This window comes from Convolutriloba macropyga, chromosome 10 (assembly GCF_964194025.1).
Source record: "Convolutriloba macropyga chromosome 10, txConMacr16.3, whole genome shotgun sequence".
Classification (NCBI taxonomy): Eukaryota; Metazoa; Xenacoelomorpha; order Acoela; family Convolutidae; genus Convolutriloba; species Convolutriloba macropyga.
The window spans coordinates 51,064,433-51,084,755 of NC_134477.1; the positions used below are offsets into that span (position 1 = coordinate 51,064,433).

A 20,323-nucleotide genomic window follows, 5' to 3' on the forward strand; every position below is an offset into this window, starting at 1 on the left:
AGATTGCCAGAAAATAGCCGCAATAGATTCGCAGATCTGCAGTCTAAAAAAAACAGTAAAAAGAGACAAAAAAAATCGTCTTTTCATTGAAGGCTGATATGTTAAATTTTGATTAAAAATCTGTATAAGTTTTTGCTGCCTCTATTAACTGCTCTCTATTAACTTTCATTTAGCGTGGCACACACCCATTTGACCTTATCTCTTTGAATTAAAGTAAATAAAAGTCAATTTCAAAGTGAGGAACTCATTTTTGTGTGAGGTAAGTCAAGTGTGACCAAAAATTTATTCACGCAAATGAACAAAAAAACTCGCTCCACTACGAGCGAAAAATGACGTCACGCACGCACTTCAGTTATAATTGCATGAACGAATGAGCAAAAAGCAGATTTGAATTGGTTGTGACGTCATATGGTCGTAACAAAAATCGCGACGACGAAATAAAAACAACCAAGAGAAGTCCAATAATAGCCCCAGCTATCGCTGTGCGGCTATTTATAAAAATTTGAAATTAAATTTTCTAAATTCCATTAGCTAGATTTTCCGTTTTTATAGAATAAATTAATTGGTCACCGAATTTAAAAAGTAAATGCTTGCGTCCTCCAGTACCTTTAAAATCAAATTTCGTTGTGAACTTCTGCTATTTTAGCTACTAAACATAAACCGACTGGCTTTGGACGAATTGATGTTGAACGACAGGCGCAGCAATTTAATTTATAGGGGGAGTAGCTTAGAAGTTTTGTATGGTTTCAAAGATCTGACCCCAGAGGTGTTCGAACATAAAACCTCCAGAATGAAAGTCTGACAACTTAACTAACCACTAATTTACAAAGATATTGATTCTTTTTCGCTCTTAAACACTTTTACAAAAGCGACAACCTTTATTTCAGAATGAGAGCAACTTAGATCCCTCAATGAAATAGTCAAAAACGGATGCAATCAAGAAAACAAAGACAAACAATGTTCTCGAACGAGTTTACTTTAATGGGAAAGAACCAATTATTTTCCGACATACTTTAGTGGGGATCGGGGTTAAATACTCAAATGGGTTTTTTGTTCAGTCAATTTTGGACGATCAATACATTCATCTTATAGATTTGTGAGTGATATCTTTAGAACACTTTTCAAGCTTTAGAATTTCAAATAGAAACAATTTTTTTAATTTCGCTTTTTCCGAGGAGTTACGGAGGCTTAAAAGTTATCATAAATGGCGTTGTTTCCAAATTTTTTGGGACATAGCTGAAATTTTGATCAGTTCTTCCAAAAAATGCCAGCTTCTTGAGCCAACTTTGTCCAAATAAGCCGGTAGTGACGACATAAAAACTGCAGACATGATCTTTGCTTAATCCGATGAGGGTACTTTTCACCTCCGGTTCCTGAGAAAGAGCTCAGGAACTAACAATTGAGCGGTTTTTCGCTAATTTTAATTCGATATTTAATTAACAAGCATTTAGTTTCAATATTTTGATATTTTCGGCTGCCAAAAAAATTATTAGGCATGTTTTTGGAACAATCGTGTTTTTAACAGCCAACCATTATACTTCATAACTGACCTTGGTAGCAAGGTCAGTTATGATCTCATCATTGGTTTTTGCAAGGAAAAAGACTCGGAATATGTTTTGGGTGTACTTTTTATAATACTTTTTGCATTTTTTCGAATCAACTACAGGCAAGTCTGTCTTTATTTAAAGGTTCTAATATTACGAGGTCCCATTTATTTTCAAATGAGGTCCATGAAAAAACACTGCTTTAAGAGTCATGCGCATGGTTTTTACGGCTGCGTCAAATCGGTTTTGTGATTTTTCAATGAATTGAGTTTTGCAATCGTTTGGTGTTCTTTTTGTAGTCTAACGACTGAATTGAAATAATCAAATGTCTAATTCGGTATCTAAATTACTGTTAAAGATACGATTTAATGCATTCATTTGACACACAGGTATTTTCGCTAATATTACTAGATAGATAACCAAAATTCAACAACTATTTCTGATATATTGATTTTTTTTGGTCAAATTAGCTATTTCAGTAACACTTGGAACAATTCCTGATTTGATGGATAAGCCGCAAAAGCAAGACAAGTTTTGGTCTAATTGTGGATTTTTATAATCCACAAATTTATTAGGATTGTACTTTTGTTTCAAGTGTTGTGTTTGCTTTAAGTTATTTCACGCCAAATGAATTAAAATTGAAGTTGAATTATTAATCTCAGCAAAAAATATCGCATTATACTTTCAGTGAAATATATTGTAGTCTTTATTACTTTTTGTCATTTAATTGATGGTTTTTGAAGAGACTTAAAAGTTTTTATAGTAATTTTTGAACATTTCAATTTTTGAGGTTTTTTTTTTGCTGTATATCAGTCTTTTCACTGAAGGCTGATATATGTTATTTTTTGATTAAAAATCCGTATAAATTTTTGCTGCCTATTAGATGCTCTCTTATAAACTTCATTCAGCGTGACACATACCCATTCGACCTTATCTATTTGAATTAAAGTAAATAAAAGTCAATTTCAAAGTGAGGAAGTCATTTTTATGTGAGGTAAGTCAAGTGTGACCAAAAATTTATTCACGCAAATGAACAAAAAAACTCGCTCCACCACGAGTGAAAAATGACGACACGCACGCACTTCAGTTATAATTGCTTGAATGAATGAACAAAAAGCAGATTTGAATTGGTTGTGACGTCATATGGTCGTAATAAAAATCGCGACGAAATAAAAAACCAAGAGAAGGCCAATAATAGCCATTATTTCAAAATGGTGGCAACTTTGATCCCTCAATGAAGAAGTCAAAAACGGATGCAATCAAGAAAACAAAGAATGTTCTCGAACAAAGCGCGAAAGCGTGAAAAACTCAGCGAATTGTTATTTAGAAAATAAAAATTGGTGAAACAAACAATGAAAATATACGGTTTGATATACGCAAACTGGCAAAATCAGCAAGCTTTGAAATCATCTGAGTTTACTTTAATGGGAAAGAACCAATTATTTTCCGACATACTTTAGTGGGGATCGGGGTTAAATACTCAAATGGGTTTTTTTGTTCAGTCAATTTTGGACGATCAATACATTCATCTTAAAGATTTGTGAGTGATATCTTTATAACGCTTTTCAGGCGTAGAATTTCGAATAAAACAATTTTTTTTAATTTCGCTTTTCTGAGGAGTTACGGAGGCTTAAAAGTTCATCATAAAGTCCGTTGTTTCCACATTTTTTGTGACTTTGCTGAAATTTGATTAGTTCTTCCAAAAATAGGCTAAGATTGTCAATGACAGTCTCATTGATTTTGCGTCTAAAGATAAGAGAGTTTCTGCACCGTTCGAGCCAAATTTTTCGCTTAAAATTTTGGTCAAGTTTTGAATATTCTACACTTTTTTGTAGAAAAACGCCCCTAAATACGCTTCTTGAGCCCACTTTGTCCAAATTAGCCGGTAGTGAAGACATAGAAACTGCGGACGTGATCTTTGTTTAATCCGATGAGGATACTTTTCACCTCCGGTTCCCAAGAAAGAGCTCTGGAACTAACAATTGAGCGGTTTTTCGCTAATTTTAATTCGATATTTAATTAAAAAGCATTTAGTTTCAATATTTTGAAATTTTCGGCTGCCAAAAAAATTATTAGGCATTTTTTGGAACAATCGTGTTTTTTTACAGCCAAGCATTGGTAGCAAGGTCAGTTATGATCTCATCATTGGTTTTCGCAATGAAAAAGACTCGGAAATTATTTTGGGTGTCCTTTTTAAAATACTTTTTGCATTTTTTCATATCAATTTTTTCATATCGGCAAGTCTTTATTTAAAGGTTCTAATATTACGAGGTCCCTTTTATTTTCAAATGAGGTCCATGAAAAAACACTGCTTTAAGAATCATGCGCATGGTTTTTACGGCTGCGTCAAATCGGTTTCGTGATTTTTCAATGAATTGAGTTTTGCAATCGTTTGGTGTTCTTTTTGTAGTCTAACGACTGAATTGAAATAATCAAATGTCTAATTCGGTATCTAAATTACTGTTAAAGATACGATTTAATGCATTCATTTGACACAAAGGTATTTTCGCTAATATTACTAGATAGATAACCAAAATTCAACAACTATTTCTGATATATTGATTTTTTTTGGTCAAATTAGCTATTTCAGTAACACTTGGAACAATTCCTGATTTGATGGATAAGCCGCAAAAGCAAGACAAGTTTTGGTCTAATTGTGGATTTTTATAATCCACAAATTTATTAGGATTGTACTTTTGTTTCAAGTGTTGTGTTTGCTTTAAGTTATTTCACGCCAAATGAATTAAAATTGAAGTTGAATTATTAATCTCAGCAAAAAATATCGCATTATACTTTCAGTGAAATATATTGTAGTCTTTCTTACTTTTTGTCATTTAATTGATGGTTTTTGAAGAGACTTAAAAGTTTTCATAGTAATTTTTGAACATTTCAATTTTTGAGGTTTTATTTTGCTGTATATCAGTCTTTTCACTGAAGGCTGATATATGTTATATTTTGATTAAAAATCCGTATAAATTTTTGCTGCCTATTAGATGCTCTCTAATAAACTTCATTCAGCGTGACACATACCCATTCGACCTTATCTATTTGAATTAAAATAAATAAAAGTCAATTTCAAAGTGAGGAAGTCATTTTTATGTGAGTAAGTCAAGTGTGACCAAAAATTTTTTCACGCAAATGAACAAAAAAACTCACTCCACCACGAGTGAAAAATGACGACACGCACGCACTTCAGTTATAATTGCTTGAATGAATGAACAAAAAGCAGATTTGAATTGGTTGTGACGTCATATGGTCGTAATAAAAATCGCGACGAAATAAAAAAAAACCAAGAGAAGGCCAATAATAGCCATTATTTCAAAATGGGGGCAACTTTGATCCCTCAATGAAGAAGTCGAAAACGGATGCAATCAAGAAAACAAAGAATGTTCTCGAACAAAGCGCGAAAGCATGAAAAACTCAGCGAATTGTTATTTAGAAAATAAAAATTGGTGAAACAAACAATGAAAATATACGGTTTGATATACGCATACTGGCAAAATCAGCAAGCTTTGAAATCATCTGAGTTTACTTTAATGGGAAAGAACCAATTATTTTCCGACATACTTTAGTGGGGATCGGGGTTAAATACTCAAATGGGTTTTTTTGTTCAGTCAATTTTGGACGATCAATACATTCATCTTAAAGATTTGTGAGTGATATCTTTATAACGCTTTTCAGGCGTAGAATTTCGAATAAAACAATTTTTTTTAATTTCGCTTTTCCGAGGAGTTACGGAGGCTTAAAAGTTCATCATAAAGTCCGTTGTTTCCACATTTTTTTGTGACTTTGCTGAAATTTGATTAGTTCTTCCAAAAATAGGCTAAGATTGTCAATGACAGTCTCATTGATTTTGCGTCTAAAGATAAGAGAGTTTCTGCACCGTTCGAGCCAAATTTTTCGCTTAAAATTTTGGTCAAGTTTTGAATATTCTACACTTTTTTGAAGAAAAACGCCCCTAAATACGCTTCTTGAGCCCACTTTGTCCAAATTAGCCGGTAGTGAAGACATAAAAACTGCGGACGTGATCTTTGTTTAATCCGATGAGGATACTTTTCACCTCCCGTTCCCAAAAAAGAGCTCTGGAACTAACAATTGAGCGGTTTTTCGCTAATTTTAATTCGATATTTAATTAAAAAGCATTTAGTTTCAATATTTTGATATTTTCGGCTGCCAAAAAAATTATTAGGCATTTTTTGGAACAATCGTGTTTTTTTTACAGCCAAGCATTGGTAGCAAGGTCAGTTATTATCTCATCATTGGTTTTCGCAATGAAAAAGACTCGGAAATTATTTTGGGTGTCCTTTTTAAAATACTTTTTGCATTTTTTCATATCAATTTTTTCATATCGGCAAGTCTTTATTTAAAGGTTCTAATATTACGAGGTCCCTTTTATTTTCAAATGAGGTCCATGAAAAAACACTGCTTTAAGAATCATGCGCATGGTTTTTACGGCTGCATCAAATCGGTTTCGTGATTTTTCAATGAATTGAGTTTTGCAATCGTTTGGTGTTCTTTTTGTAGTCTAACGACTGAATTGAAATAATCAAATGTCTAATTCGGTATCTAAATTACTGTTAAAGATACGATTTAATGCATTCATTTGATACAAAGGTATTTTCGCTAATATAACTAGATAGATAACCAAAAGTCAACAAAACAACTATTTCTGATATATTGATTTTCTGGTCAAATTAGCTATTTTAGTAACATCTGGAACAATTCCTGATTTGATGGATAAGCAGCAGCAGCAAGACAAGTTTTGGTCTAACTGTGGATTTTTATATTCCAAAAATTTATAAGGATTGTACTTTTGTTTCAAGTGTTGTGTTTGCTTTAAGTTATTTCACGCAAGACGAATTAAAATTGAAGCTGAATAATTAACAAGTCAAATTAACGTGCAAATGAAGGCCAATAAACATAAATTATATATTCAGCAAGAAGCTTATGGCTTCAATTCCATTTCCGTAAATTGTTTGTGAAAATTGGAGTTCTGCAGTTTTCGTCGTTGCTTTCATTTTTTTTGACTTAGTCTAACTAATGACATGTCCAAAAGACTTCCTCAGCATTAAGAAGTTTTTCTGTTTAAGTGGAATGTAAGTGAATTTTCAGTGGAACACTTATGGTTGTTCTGACTTATGATTTAAAAAATGTTTGAATGTAATGGTTTTTTATAATTGCCACTTTTGATCATATTGCTGCTACCTTCCAGCTTAATCTCAGCAAAAAATATTTAATTATACTTTCAGTGAAATATATTGTAGTTTTTATTACTTTTTGTCATTTAATTGATGGTTTTTGAGGAGATTTACAAGTTTTTATAATAATTTTCGACCACTTTTCAATTTTTGAGGTTTTATTTTGCTGTCCTGTCCGATTATAACATTAGGGACAAATTAAAAACCAGCCACATATCACATTATGGATTTTATTATATTTCATTTTTTAGTGAATTAATTAATACTTTAAGGACTTCGAAACCGTTTCCTCACAAAATTTTATTGATTTTGATTTTTGCCTATAATTGTTCTTTTTGCAGTCTTATTATATTCTCGGTAACGACCGGCCTCAAGGACTTCGGATGAAGATATAAATAAAACCATTGAGGGGTTTTAGTTGATAGCGAATGGTTCTCATGACTTTAAAATTATTATTTTTCAAAAGTTAAACTTATTTTTTTACTTTGCTCCTTTTTGTTTTTAATGTCTACTTGTCAATGACTCTCAATAAAGACAGGTCCCATTACTTTTCCTGTGAATAGCACTTCAGTTGGTTTAGTTTAGTATTTATCTGATGCTATTTTGACTTTTTTTGGTTTTTTAAATAGATGGATATTGATTTTTGGTCTTTATTAATCGGATACAACAATTATTTCGAACAATACGTGAACTTTTTGAACGTTTTCTATCTCTTCCTCATTTGAGACAATTAAGTCGAAAAAGTGGATGAGCGGGATCGGAACATTGTGCCAACGCACATTACCGAGCCTCTTGTTTTTATATCAAATCAGTTGAAGTCAAAAGTCACAAAACAGCATTCCATGATCACCAATTAACAATACCCGGGATAACAGCAGGCTGCAATTAAGACCGATTTGCAAATGAGTGAGAGATCAAGGGAGCTCAGAATATTGGACAGGTTTCTGACTTCAGACATTAACCAGCACTAAACTAAGTATTAGCGCTGTTTTTCAGCAAAATGGAAAATGTCCTGACCCACATCGTTATAATTTGACGCTATAAAGCATAGAACACAGAGACACTGAACCTCTATTGAGACTTTTGAAACTCACCATTTTCGCTTGTAATTGCTTGTTTGAGATCGTGGTTCTCTAAAATCATTTCACTAAGAGCTCTGGCAAGCAGTGGGAATTTATCGCGTATGACAGTACACGAGTAGTGTTCCAATGAGTCATGTGTGGCAGGGTTGAAATCGTCAGGAAATATCACGTCATCTGTTTGGGCAAAGTTGCTGGACAATTTATCCAATGATTCTGTATTTGTCGAGGTTTCTGTAGGAATTTCTGTTTGAATTTTTGATTCGAGATCTGATATACTTTCTTGATATGACTCATTTTCAGTTTGGAGCGTTTCAATTTTTTCCTTGTAAAAGGTTTCCAAAGTCTTCAGTTCAATTTGAAGACGATCATTTTCCTGTTCCAAGTTAAGTATTCGCTCATCTAATTCTGACGCCTCTGGCAAGTTCGAGGTTTGAACACTGAATCCGAACAAATCCTGACTTTCTGGCTGCGTTTCTTGCCAGTCAAAATTGCTCCAGGCGGAGTTTGAATTTCTGTCGAATTTACTATCGGATGTTTCGGAAAGATTAGACCTCGAAGATTGTAATTCTCTAACTTGTTTCTGAAGATGTTTGATTATGAATTCTTTCTCTTCTATTGCTTCAATGTGCTCCTTTGAAATTCGGTCTATTTCTTGCTCGTAGTTGCGAACTTTTTGTTCGTTCACGGTTGATGCCTTCTGATATCTGATTGTCTAAAGAGAGCAAGAAAATATTATTACAAACTATGTAATTTAAGTTCTCTGCAAAGATTTAGGAGTTAGACCCCAATTTTAACCTATTTTAAAAGCGATATTTTTCCAAAATGTAGCAACAAACTTAGCTCAATTTGGGTTCTCTCGCAAGAAATAAATGACATTTCGACATTAAAGATTAATGAGAATTTCGAGCAACTTTATTAGCGAGCTTGGCGATTATATCTTGTATTACGGGCATCTAAAGAGAAAAGAGCAGTAACTCGTAGATTTATTTAGCGGCTTGAACATGATTGCGCAGCGTGAAAATATCACTTCTCCCATCACTGATCTTAAAAATCAGTTTGAATTATCAGAGAGGTCAGAGGACAAATCAAACAAAACCGGTTAGATATTTTCATCACTCACTACTGAAACATCTTAACTATATAGGATTTTAAACACTGTTGACATATCAATTAATTAGGACGGTATAATTGAACCTAAGATTTGGGGCAAAGATCGGACGGGGGTTGGTGTTGGTTGAATATCCGAAAAAAGTTAAGCAGCTTGAATGCCACAAACTTCCGATGGAAAATTATTTCTTCCCAGGTACCTTAGCTTCGAGCCAAGCTCTACTTCTGATTATGACTAAAAAGTGCTCAACTTAGAAAACTACACTACAAAACGATTCAGTTAGGAACAAAATTAATTGGACGTCAATAACAAACACATTTAAAATATAACTGATTCAAATTTGCCCATTAAAATTTTAGATCAGTGAAGTCAAAGGACAACTTCGAAATGGCCGAGGACTACAAAATGGACTATGCGTACAAGGCAGAGATCTGATTAATAGCAAAAAAATCTTTATATTTATCTATTTGTTCATAAAAAAAAACTATAAAAAATCAAAAATGAGTAGGAAATAAGCAGCTCCTCTATGCAACCAACTAATTACGTTCACTTCGGATCTACCGGAGTTCGAAGCAATTAAATTGTCGTCTTTTTTGCTATTTTTTGTGCCTTTTCGTCTGAGAAACAGAAAAAACTGGTAAAACGAGGTCATAATGTCGCTGAGCAGTTTTCTTAGAAACTTAATAGTCTCCAAGTGAAGGATTCACCAGAATTGTTATGGAGACTTAAATTCACGGTGTGAAGTTCAATTATTCAAGTTTTCAACCCTCGCGCCCCTTCCTATCAGCACATTTTTGATGTGTGCGGATAAATTCTGGATGTAAACAGAAATGAACCCGTCTTTTGACCCCAATTTTGCTGCCACCCCTCACCCAGTCAGGCTAATTAGCCAAAGCTCAAGGTAGCTACAACAACCAAAGTCAGCCCCACGCCAGTCGTTTGAGAGCAATTCGTCGACATTAGACGGCTATGTTAAGTGTTAAAGCAGATTTTGGCTGTTTCTGTTAATTAAAAATTTAGCCTAATACTTCAAAAATAATTGCGCAGCTGACCAAACCCACGGTCGACTACTGACGTGCGAGTCAAGTACATCTCTTCTAATTTGATTTTTCGGATTTTTTGTGATTTTAAATGACAATGGTAAGTCAGAGTTCTTTCATGCTTAATTGCTCACAAACGTTCCAATTAATGATTGTAATCATGAGTCTTTCATCAATTTTAGGAACAAAACTAATTCTCTAAAAGCTCATTATTGTTTTTTTAGGCTAAGACGCTTTGGTGACCTTGTTCTCTTTCATAGTTCTCGTTTCGGTGAAAGAGAATACGTTTAGGTTAATCTGCTGAGCAAAAGTCAAAAACAGATATAAGAGCGTGCTGTGCTTAGATCAATTATATTTCTGACATTTTACCTGCAGCATTTTCAAATCATTTTTAGATTTATCTAAAAAATTTTGCTATAAATTTTTTTATATTGATTTTCTGACGAAATATTTGGAGCTAGGAAATTCAGGAAAACTTCAATCAAGTAATTTTTAGCAAGCTATTTATATCTATTGATGCCATTTTGAGTACTAAACGCTTTTTTACGGTCTGATGTTTGCCCTAAAACATTTCAGTTGATTCTGTTTAATCCTTGTTCACCTCAGCGTCCATATAAGAAAAGTTGAAAAAGACAGGAAAGACTTAAAAATAAAATTTTGTTTTTTAAAAATCTCAGAGGGAGCATAACAAGTTCAAGGTTAACTTACAGAAAACCAAATAGATCTAAATAAATTACTGGTATGACTTCTTTGTAGAAAGGAAGACAGCGGTTAACTCTGGCAGAATAAGATGTTATTAGGCTGAATTAGGAAGTAACCTATTACCAGAAACGAATACACGGTCAATTAAAAGTCACATTGGGCTGAGAAGAACAGGGATTAAACAATGTGACTTTCAATTGACCGTGTAGTCGTTTCTGGTAATAGATTACTTCCGAATTCAGCCTATTAACATCTTATTCTGCCAGAGTTAATCGCTGTCTTCTTTTCTACAACGAAGATATACCAGTAATTTATTTAATCTATTTTTTGGTTTTCTGTAAGTTAACCTTGGAACGTGTTATGCTCCCTTGGAGTTTTTAAAAACAAAATTTTATTTTTAAGTCTTTCCTGTCTTTTTCAACTTTTCTTATATGAACGTTTTTCGTCGTATTGATAGCTCATTATGCTTTAGCAACTTGAACGATCAAACAGTTTTTTACTCTACTGTCGCCATAGGTTCAATTTTAAATTGATCAATAACTGTTCTCAAACGAAGTTTGTGGTAAATTTACTAGTCCAGTTTGTAGAAATGGAATTTCTAACTTAAGCTATCTTAAGAAATTTAAGAAAACTTAAGAAATTATGGCAAAGTACTAACCTTGGGTTATTTCTCAGAAGTTTCGAATTAAATTAGATTGAAAGAATAATGGCTAAGTAAGTTAGGACTTTAGAGGCGGTTTATTCAACAAATATTGATTTTGATAAGTACTGACAATTCTGACTTTGTCTGAACTGAACGGATACATAACCTTTGATGAAACTTGAGATTTCTCAGCTCAAATTAGAGGTTACTTACTAAATTGGGGATGAACTTGTTTTAACCATGGGATTTTTTGGGACTTTTCGCATGAGATTAATTTATAAAAAGAAATCGGACTTGATTATAACTCTTTTCTTTACTTTTGCGGAGTATATATACCGCTTGATTTTTGTACTTTCCTAGAGCTTCTTTTTGAATTTAATTTTGTAAGTGAAGTCTCTCCTTTCTGTTGGTAAGACAGAGTTCTTAGCTAGATTTCGGCGTGTTTTTGTTATAGTTTTCTTAGTAGGCATAAGTACTAGAAGTTAACTGGTGTAAGTTAACTTTTGCTAAGTATAGAAGTGTGCCCGTTTTCCTTTATAAGTTAGTTTGGGCAGAAGGTCTTTAAGAGAATTAAAGTCGCCTAGAGGGCTAACTTAGAGAAAAACTAAACTTAGGAATTAATTTCAAAACTTGTGGGAATTTAGAGGCTAAGGCCCCGAACCACCTTAGCTGAATTTTAAATTCTACATTGGCGACCACAGAGGGATTATCAGAATTTGAAGTATGATTTAAAGCTCATGATTTAAGGAAAATGTGAAAGTTGTCTATATGTGATAACGTGAAAGCTCTAAGCATAAAAATAAGGCTTTAAAAAAATTGCGATCTTTCATTACCTTGCTTCGTTGTACTAGAACCAAAGTGACTTCAACCTCACTGAGAAATGTCATCACAAGAGGAACTTGGTCTCAAACAAAAAGTTGGCGAGAGTATCACAAAGTGGGCGGACAGGGTTTACCAAAAATGCTATCGAGAAAATCTAGGAAAAACGGACCAAGAGTTGGATCGTCTGGCCCACTGGATTTTCATCAACGGGCTACAAGTGGAGAGCCTGAGGAGTGAACTTCGTAAAGAGCCATTTGTGGGGTATGCTGTTACGGTGGGCTTAGCTATTGACCTGGGAATCAGTAGTGCAACACAGCCTCAGCCGGTAACAATGCGGGACGATGATGATGATGCTTGGAGCACTACTGCGACGATTGGGGAACAAAATACCAGAGATGCCAGCACACAAACGGAGATGGAGGTTCTCGAAGCAGCATTCAGTCCCGAATTTCACTTCCGTTTAATTCAATTGGTCCTCTCTGGGCAACAGAAAATGAGATGGGCTCTTGAACACTTGATGCAGGGACAACAGGCAATTGTTGGAGGCCGACAAGTTCAAACGAGGTCCCGGGTAGTATGCCAGCGGTGTGGTCAAAAAGGCCACTACAGTCGGGGATGCGCAAGATAGAAACGATTCGTGTGCAGTGTTGTCTCTCCTCGAAAGCATCAAAACAAAAGCACTTGAAACTTTGTGAATACTCAGACCAAGGACTAACTAAACCTTTTATAAGTTCTTTTTCTACAAATTTGTTTTACATTTCTATTTACTGATGTAAATCGTTTAACTATGTAATTATAACTATTCAGGAGAATAGTTAAGTCCCAGTGGGTGGTGTAGAAATGGAATTTCTAACTTAAGCTATCTTAAGAAATTTAAGAAAACTTAAGAAATTATGGCAAAGTACTAACCTTGGTTATTTCTCAGAAGTTTCGAATTAAATTAGATTGAAAGAATAATGGCTAAGTAAGTTAGGACTTTAGAGGCGGTTTATTCAACAAATATTGATTTTGATAAGTACTGACAATTCTGACTTTGTCTGAACTGAATGGATACATAACCTTTGATGAAACTTAAGATTTCTCAGCTCAAATTAGAGGTTACTTACTAAATTGGGGATGAACTTGTTTTAACCAAGGGATTTTTTGGGACTTTTCGCATGAGATTAATTTATAAAAAGAAATCGGACTTGATTATATCTCTTTTCTTTACTTTTGCGGAGTATATATACCGCTTGATTTTTGTACTTTCCTAGAGCTTCTTTTTGAATTTAATTTTGTAAGTGAAGTCTCTCCTTTCTGTTGGTAAGACAGAGAGTTCTTAGCTAGATTTCGGCGTGTTTTTGTTATAGTTTTCTTAGTAGGCATAAGTACTAGAAGTTAACTGCTGTAAGTTAACTTTTGCTAAGTATAGAAGTGTGCCCGTTTTCCTTTATAAGTTAGTTTGGGCAGAAGGTCTTTAAGAGAATTAAAGTCGCCTAGAGGGCTAACTTAGAGAAAAACTAAACTTAGGAACTATTTTCAAAACTTGTTGGAATTTAGAGGCTAAGGCCCCGAACCACCTTAGCTGAATTTTAAATTCTACACAGTTTGTTTATTTTATGCAGTTTTTGTTTGAGCCACACGTTTTTGTGACCTCAATGCCAACCCTCTCAGCCTCCCCCACCAATTTCAGCAATGATGGTGTAAATTCGTAGCGTAAAAGACAATTTTAGGTGATTTTGACCCCTCCCACTTATTCATGCCTAAGCTTAAGGTAGATACAAAGCCAGCCCATGTCAGTTGTTCGAGAGCAATTCGTTCGAGACTAGCGGTTATGTCTAATTTTGAACCAAATTTTGGCTGATTTCGGTTACTCAAAACTTCAGCCAACTACTTCCAAAATAACTTCCTGCTTTCCGTACCATTTTTCATATATAGGTGGACATGCTAATTTACATTTAATTTTAATGGAAATCTGTACATATGCGGATATTGAAACTTACTCGTTTCATTCTCGGCTTCTACCGACAAACAAACACTAACAATCAATTTTTACTATGGGAATAAGTTGAATTTTCTTCTAAAACTGAATTTAAGCTAATTGTCACATTTATCGGATCATACTTGTGATGGCTTTCACCGTAATAAATCTGGATTTTGGATAGTTTAAAAAAACGTTTAACGCGTACTCTGAGAACTTTAAAAAAATTTCATCGTTTACATTTAATCAGATCTCTTGAGTGAAGATTGACAACATCACACAGAAGCCAGTTGGTCCCTCGACATGGAAAAGAGATCCGAACTCTAACGACTATTTGGATATTTCTCTCTGTGTCGTCTACACGCTGTGCATAGCAGCACTGATAACTACGCTAGTTATTTACAGGCAAGACCCAGCTTTTTGTACCTTAAAATCCTTTCTCAATCCAAATGCTTCTTATTATCCTGTATTTATTTTTTATACTGTTTATTATCGAAGATCCCAGGCGAATAAATTGTTTACAGTGATGTCCGAAAAACGCTCGAATCATTAATGGTGAAAAGCGTGATTTTAATATTATTGTAGCGGGGACCCAAATGTGAAAAACCCAAACGTCAATAATTAATCAAAGGCTGAGTTTTGCTGACTTAAGGAAGCAAGTGAAGAAAGTTATTACACACATGGAGGCTAAACACGGAGACACTGCTAACCAGAAAATCACATCCATGTTTGAGATTCGATATTAAGGGATCAAATCAGTGTCATACATGGTGTTCCATATTGAATTTGGTGGCGCTTTGCTAAAAAGCGTACATCAAATACCCTTCTAGCAACAAAAACATTTAACCTGATTTCGTTCATATAATCTCTTAATTGAACAGTTAAAACTCTACGTTTTCTAGCAGAGCGAAAAGAGCAAAAACATAGCTGGCAGATTGCCAGAAAATAGCCCCAATACCTTCGGAGATCTGCAGTCTAAAAAACAAACAGTAAAAAAACAGACCAAAAAAATCGTCTTTTCATTGAAGGCTGATATGTTATATTTTGATTAAAAATGTGTATAAGTTTTTGTTGCCTCTATTAGCTGCTCTCTAATAACCTTCATTTAGAGTGACACACACCATTTTGACCCTATCCCTTTTGACTCTTTCTCTTTGAGGAAGTCATTTTTGCGAGTGAGGTATGTCAAGTGTGACCAAGAATTTAATCACGCAAATGAAAAACTCGCTCCACTAAGAACAAAAAATTGACGTCACGCACGCACTTCAGTTGAAATTGCATGAACGAATGAACAGAAAGCAGATTTGAAGTGGTTTTGACGTCATATGGTCGTAACAAAAATCGCGACGACGAAATAAAAACATAGCAGACAAGTCCTGACGTACAATTCAAAGAATTTTCATTTACTAAACAAAAAGCCAGACCTAGAACGGACTATGAGTGAATTAGGAAAACCATTTCTAAAAAAATTAGATAGAAATAAAAAAAACAGAAAATCAATGTCAAAATGCCGCATGTGGACAAAAAACCACAAGCATGAAAAGGAAATTTGGAAAAAAAAACTAGTCCTAGAATGCACTATGAATGGATTGGGAAAACCATTTAGAAAAAAAATCCGATCCAAAAAATCGAAAAAAAAACATTAAAAGTCAAAGAGAAATTTCCCCATATGAAAAAATACCACTAGCGAGAAAGCGAATTTTTGTTCAAACACCGATTTCTCACTCTACTTTAAAATTACAGCAAAAAATTTCATGCCGCAAAATCATTCGCTTTTTCGCTCCATTTTCTTTATAGGAGTGACCAAAATCACTACTCCAATTTGACTTCAAAAATCATGAAAATGTGTGAACAGATCTTAAAAGAGACAGCCGGCCAATACAATTCAAATTCTTTGAATTGTAAAAAAAACCAATATAAGGCCAATAATAGCCCCAGCTATCGCTGTGCGGCTATTAATTAAAATAAAAATTTCCCGGTGTATAGAGAAAAAGGCTCCTTTTATTGAATAGTTAGCTCTCGCTGTGTGCGATTTCCCTCTCATATAGTACTGTTAGAACGGTTTCATATCCTAGGCAAAATTTGTCCCCTTTTGCAAAGTTCAAATAGGTTCGATCAAGCCTTTTATGAAGCAGGTTTCACATTAGCATAGTCGTCGTCATTAGATCATTTGCGTGATATGAAGCAAAGTATATTAGTTCGTCTGAAAAAAAATCTTAGTTTTCTTTATCATTAAGGCATGTAAGGAACGTTAGATCTTGCATTTCGGCGTATAATGAAATAGAATGTAGGCTGAGCTTGAATAGTTTATCCTTGTAGCTGAAAGAAAAAAAACCATTCGCTTTCTTTTTTCAATTCATCTATCTAAGATTGAATTTCAACAGATCACAGTTCATGCGCTTATGCAAGAACTGCCGAATCGTATTCAGAGTTGGCGATTGGTCTGCTTTTAGAGTTTAGGCCTAAAATTTGAGGCGGAAGACTTAAATATTTGAAAGGTATAGAACATAACACCATTTCTTGAATCGACTTACGAAAACTTCTTTTCAAGATAGGTTGGTTTTTATACTCATATCTTTCTGTAATATCATGCTCCAATTTTGGTGTTATTGGGAATTCCCTGGAGATTCCCTCTAGGGTTATTGAGCTTCGAATTTGAAAATTGAAAATTGAAACAGTCGCAAATTTTTAATTTTGCACTTTTTTAATTACTTCAGATCGAATTTTGGAGCAATTATTGTAGTCGAATCGGGAGTCATCTTTGGGGCAAAATTGTTCGACCATTATTGATTTTCCTATTCAATTTCTTAAAGTTTTCTGTTCAGCGCGATACTCCCCATTCACGCATTGAGGCAGCTGACCGCAATCGGAGAAGTTTAGAACTAACTATACCGCATCTGATGTTGCCAAAATTTCGCGAAATTATCAGATGAAGTATAGTTAGTTATAAACTTCCTCCGATTTAGTGGTGCAATTAACAAATAATTCAAATGAAAAGTACTTCAAAATGGTTCATTTTTCCACGTAAATTCTGAACGTCAGTAAGTAACTAAAAACTGCATTTGAAGCCACTAATTGAAACATAACGGACTAACGCCGAAAGAATTGCTCTCTGGTGCGAGCTGAAATCTGTAGCAGCCTACTTCAGCCGCGGGTGGGTTAACTAACTTCACTAAGTGAGCGTCATTAGAGGTTATTATATACCACTATAATCACTAACATTTGAAGTAAAAACAAATCCGGCAGATAATAACCGTTGACGCAAATCGGGATTGAAACAGAAAAAGAACAAAAGCAAAGATAAAACTTAACCGACTTTTTTCCTAAGTTTCAAAACGGTTCGCTTATTCGGTGTACAGTTTCAGTTAGATTCTAAAACTATACATAATTCAGCTTCTTAACTGAAAGCTACTAAGCTTAATAACAATGTCAGCTAGCAATAGTTCTAATGAACTTTGATAAACTAATGCGCCATGACTTAATGACTGGGCTTTATCGGTTTATCGCGTTTGTTTTGATTCGCTCTTTTGACTTCGACTGTATTCACTACATTGTGTAATTCAATGCGTGAAAGAATTTAAAATCCATTCAGTTGAAACAGTGAGTGAGGTAAGTCATAAGTCAAGCGTGAAAATCGTGACTTGTAAAACAAAAAAGCGATCAAAAGGTAGAGCAAATTAAAAAATATAACTGACAGATTGCCAGAAAATAGCCGCAATAGCTTCGTAGATCTGCAGTCTCGAAAAAAAACAGTAAAAAAGACAGACCAAAAAAAAATCGTCTTTTCATTGAAGGGTGATATGTTATATTTTGATTTAAAATGTGTATAAGTTTTTGTTGCCTCTATTAGCTGCTCTCTAATAACCTTCATTTAGAGTGACACACACCCTTTTGACCTAATCTCTTTGAATTAAAGTAAATAAAAGTCAATTGAGGAAGTCATTTTTGCGAGTGAGATATGTCAAGTGTGACCAAGAATTTAACCACGCAAATGAAAAAACTCGCTCCACTAAGAACAAAAAATGACGTCACGCACGCACTTCAGTTGAAATTGCATGAACGAAAGAAAAAAAAGCAGATTTAAAGTGGTTGTGACGTCATATGGTTGTAACAAAAATCGCGACGACGAAATAAAAAAAACAAGAGAAGGCCAAAAGCCCCAGCTATCGCTGTGCGGCTATTAAAAAAACATAACCGTACAAGTTCTATGAGTGAATTGGGAAAGCCATTTCCAAAATAAATCAGATAAAAAACTGAAAATCAATGTCAACATGCCGCATGTGAACAAAAACACCACTAGCTAGAAAGCAAATTTTTTGTTCAAATACCGTTTTCTCACTACTTTAAAATTAGACTGAAAAAATTTCACGCCGGAAAACCACTCGCCTTTTCGCTCCACTTCCTGTTTCGGCGTGACCAAAATCCCTTTTTCCAATTTGACTTCATAAATCATGAAAATGTGTGAACAGATCAGAAAAATAGAAGTACAGGTTTCAAAATTAGTTGTGTTGCTCAGTTTCAAGTCAGGAAAACACCTTTGTGGATAAACTCATGAAAGATAATTTTTTATCATTTTGGTTAACGACAAGTCCAATTTTTAGAAGCATAAATCCGATGTCTCCAACCCCAGTAACTTACTAATAGTCAAATTGGCCAAACTTTCAATTTTACCATCGAACCAACTACTGTGTTCAGTTGACGAGTCTACCTATCTACTGCATACGTTCTTAAATAAAACACGGCAAATAGTTAACACAGATGTGGGATCAAAAGCTAAAAATTCCACTTCGTTTTATTAAAAAAATCCAAAGTTTGGTAGAGCTAAAATTTTGTACAAAAAGAAACTCACCTCTTCTCGCAACTTAGCGGCAGTTTTTTCGAGTTCTTCAATTCGCTTGCAGGCCACTGCCAAGTCATTGCCTGCTTCAAATGTTTCTTCATTACTTCCCTCTTCTTCTGTTACAACTTCGCGTGCAAATGAACTCAATTGTTCTGTCCACTGCCCTGTGAGAGAACTGATATTCGATCGAGAGAACCAAGACATTTTAAAATGCTCGCAAGATAAACGTTACATCTCGTCTAAAATAACATCAACATTAGAAGTGGATAAAACGGGGGCCAGCCCGGGGTCTCGGACCATTACCGCAATGCTGACGTATAGTAGTAGTAGTAGTAGTAGTAGTAGTAGTAGTAGTAATAGGCTTTTGGAGTTCCAGGGGCTTCTTTCATCCCGACTGAGTGTTCATTTGTTTGTACAGTTCTGGTGGTATCTATTAGTGAGTTTTCCGTAGGGATGGTCCACGTATACGCAAGGGATGGTCCAAACCGCAGGCCTAATCGGTTCCCCCGTTTTATCCACTACTATAGTACTGGATATATCCACTACTACATAATAGTGTGAAAAACTAACTTGTGTGCAGATTTTGGGGTTTTATCAAAATTTTAATTTTGCGCAAACTCAAGCCCTTGGACTAAACCAAATAAAAAAAATTATGATAAATCATAAAATAAGCATGATAAGCACGTTTTGAGTACAGAAAGATGCTTTTTCATCATGCTTATTCATTCTGAGAAAATTTTATATTTCTTAATAAAGTTATATTTTTTATCAATTTTTCTATGGTTATGCTATTATTTTCAAGTTCAGAAAAAAATATATAGTATTTAAACGAGCATTTGCTATTGTCTGCGATAATGTTTTGGTCATAGCCTTCGACTAAAGCAGAGCTCGTCTTTAAACTATCACTAAAACCTCTATCTATATCGGGGTTTCTTAATGAGCTCCTACTCCAATAACTCTTAAACTAGAAGAACAATAAGGACAATCAACTATAACTGCATTACAATATTTACACGTATCTTTACACGTAACAATCTTTACATTAACTGCATTACAATGCAGTTACGTGTAATCATTACAATCTTTACACGTAACTGCATTACAATCTTTACAATCAACTCTAACTGCATTAAAGATTGTAATGCAGTTAGAGTTGATTGTCCTTATTGTTCTTCTAGTTTAAGAGTTATTGGAATAGGAGCTCATAAAGAAACCCCGATATAGATAGAGGTTTTAGTAATAGTTTAAAGACGAGCTCTGCTTTAGTCGAAGCCTATGACCAAACCAGACAAAAATTCAGGTAATCAGGTAAACACTGATATGGACAGCAAACTGGATATGGAAATTACTATATCTGGAGTAAGTGAATTTACTAATCCCGACT

The 20,323-nt window shown here is 34.4% G+C and overlaps 1 protein-coding gene across 1 annotated transcript in view; it reads right to left on the reverse strand.

The window, feature by feature from the left end:
* LOC142348192 (uncharacterized) overlaps positions 1-19,217 on the reverse strand; it is a 65,104-nt gene extending 45,887 nt beyond the window's left edge. The window contains exons 1-2 of the mRNA XM_075399438.1: positions 18,949-19,217; positions 7,837-8,536 (exon numbers count right to left, since the gene is read on the reverse strand). Coding sequence (XP_075255553.1) covers positions 7,837-8,536; positions 18,949-19,143 — 895 coding nt within the window. The 5' untranslated portion in view covers positions 19,144-19,217. The remainder of the gene's footprint in view (positions 1-7,836; positions 8,537-18,948) is intronic.
* Positions 19,218-20,323: the final 1,106 nt, after the last annotated feature.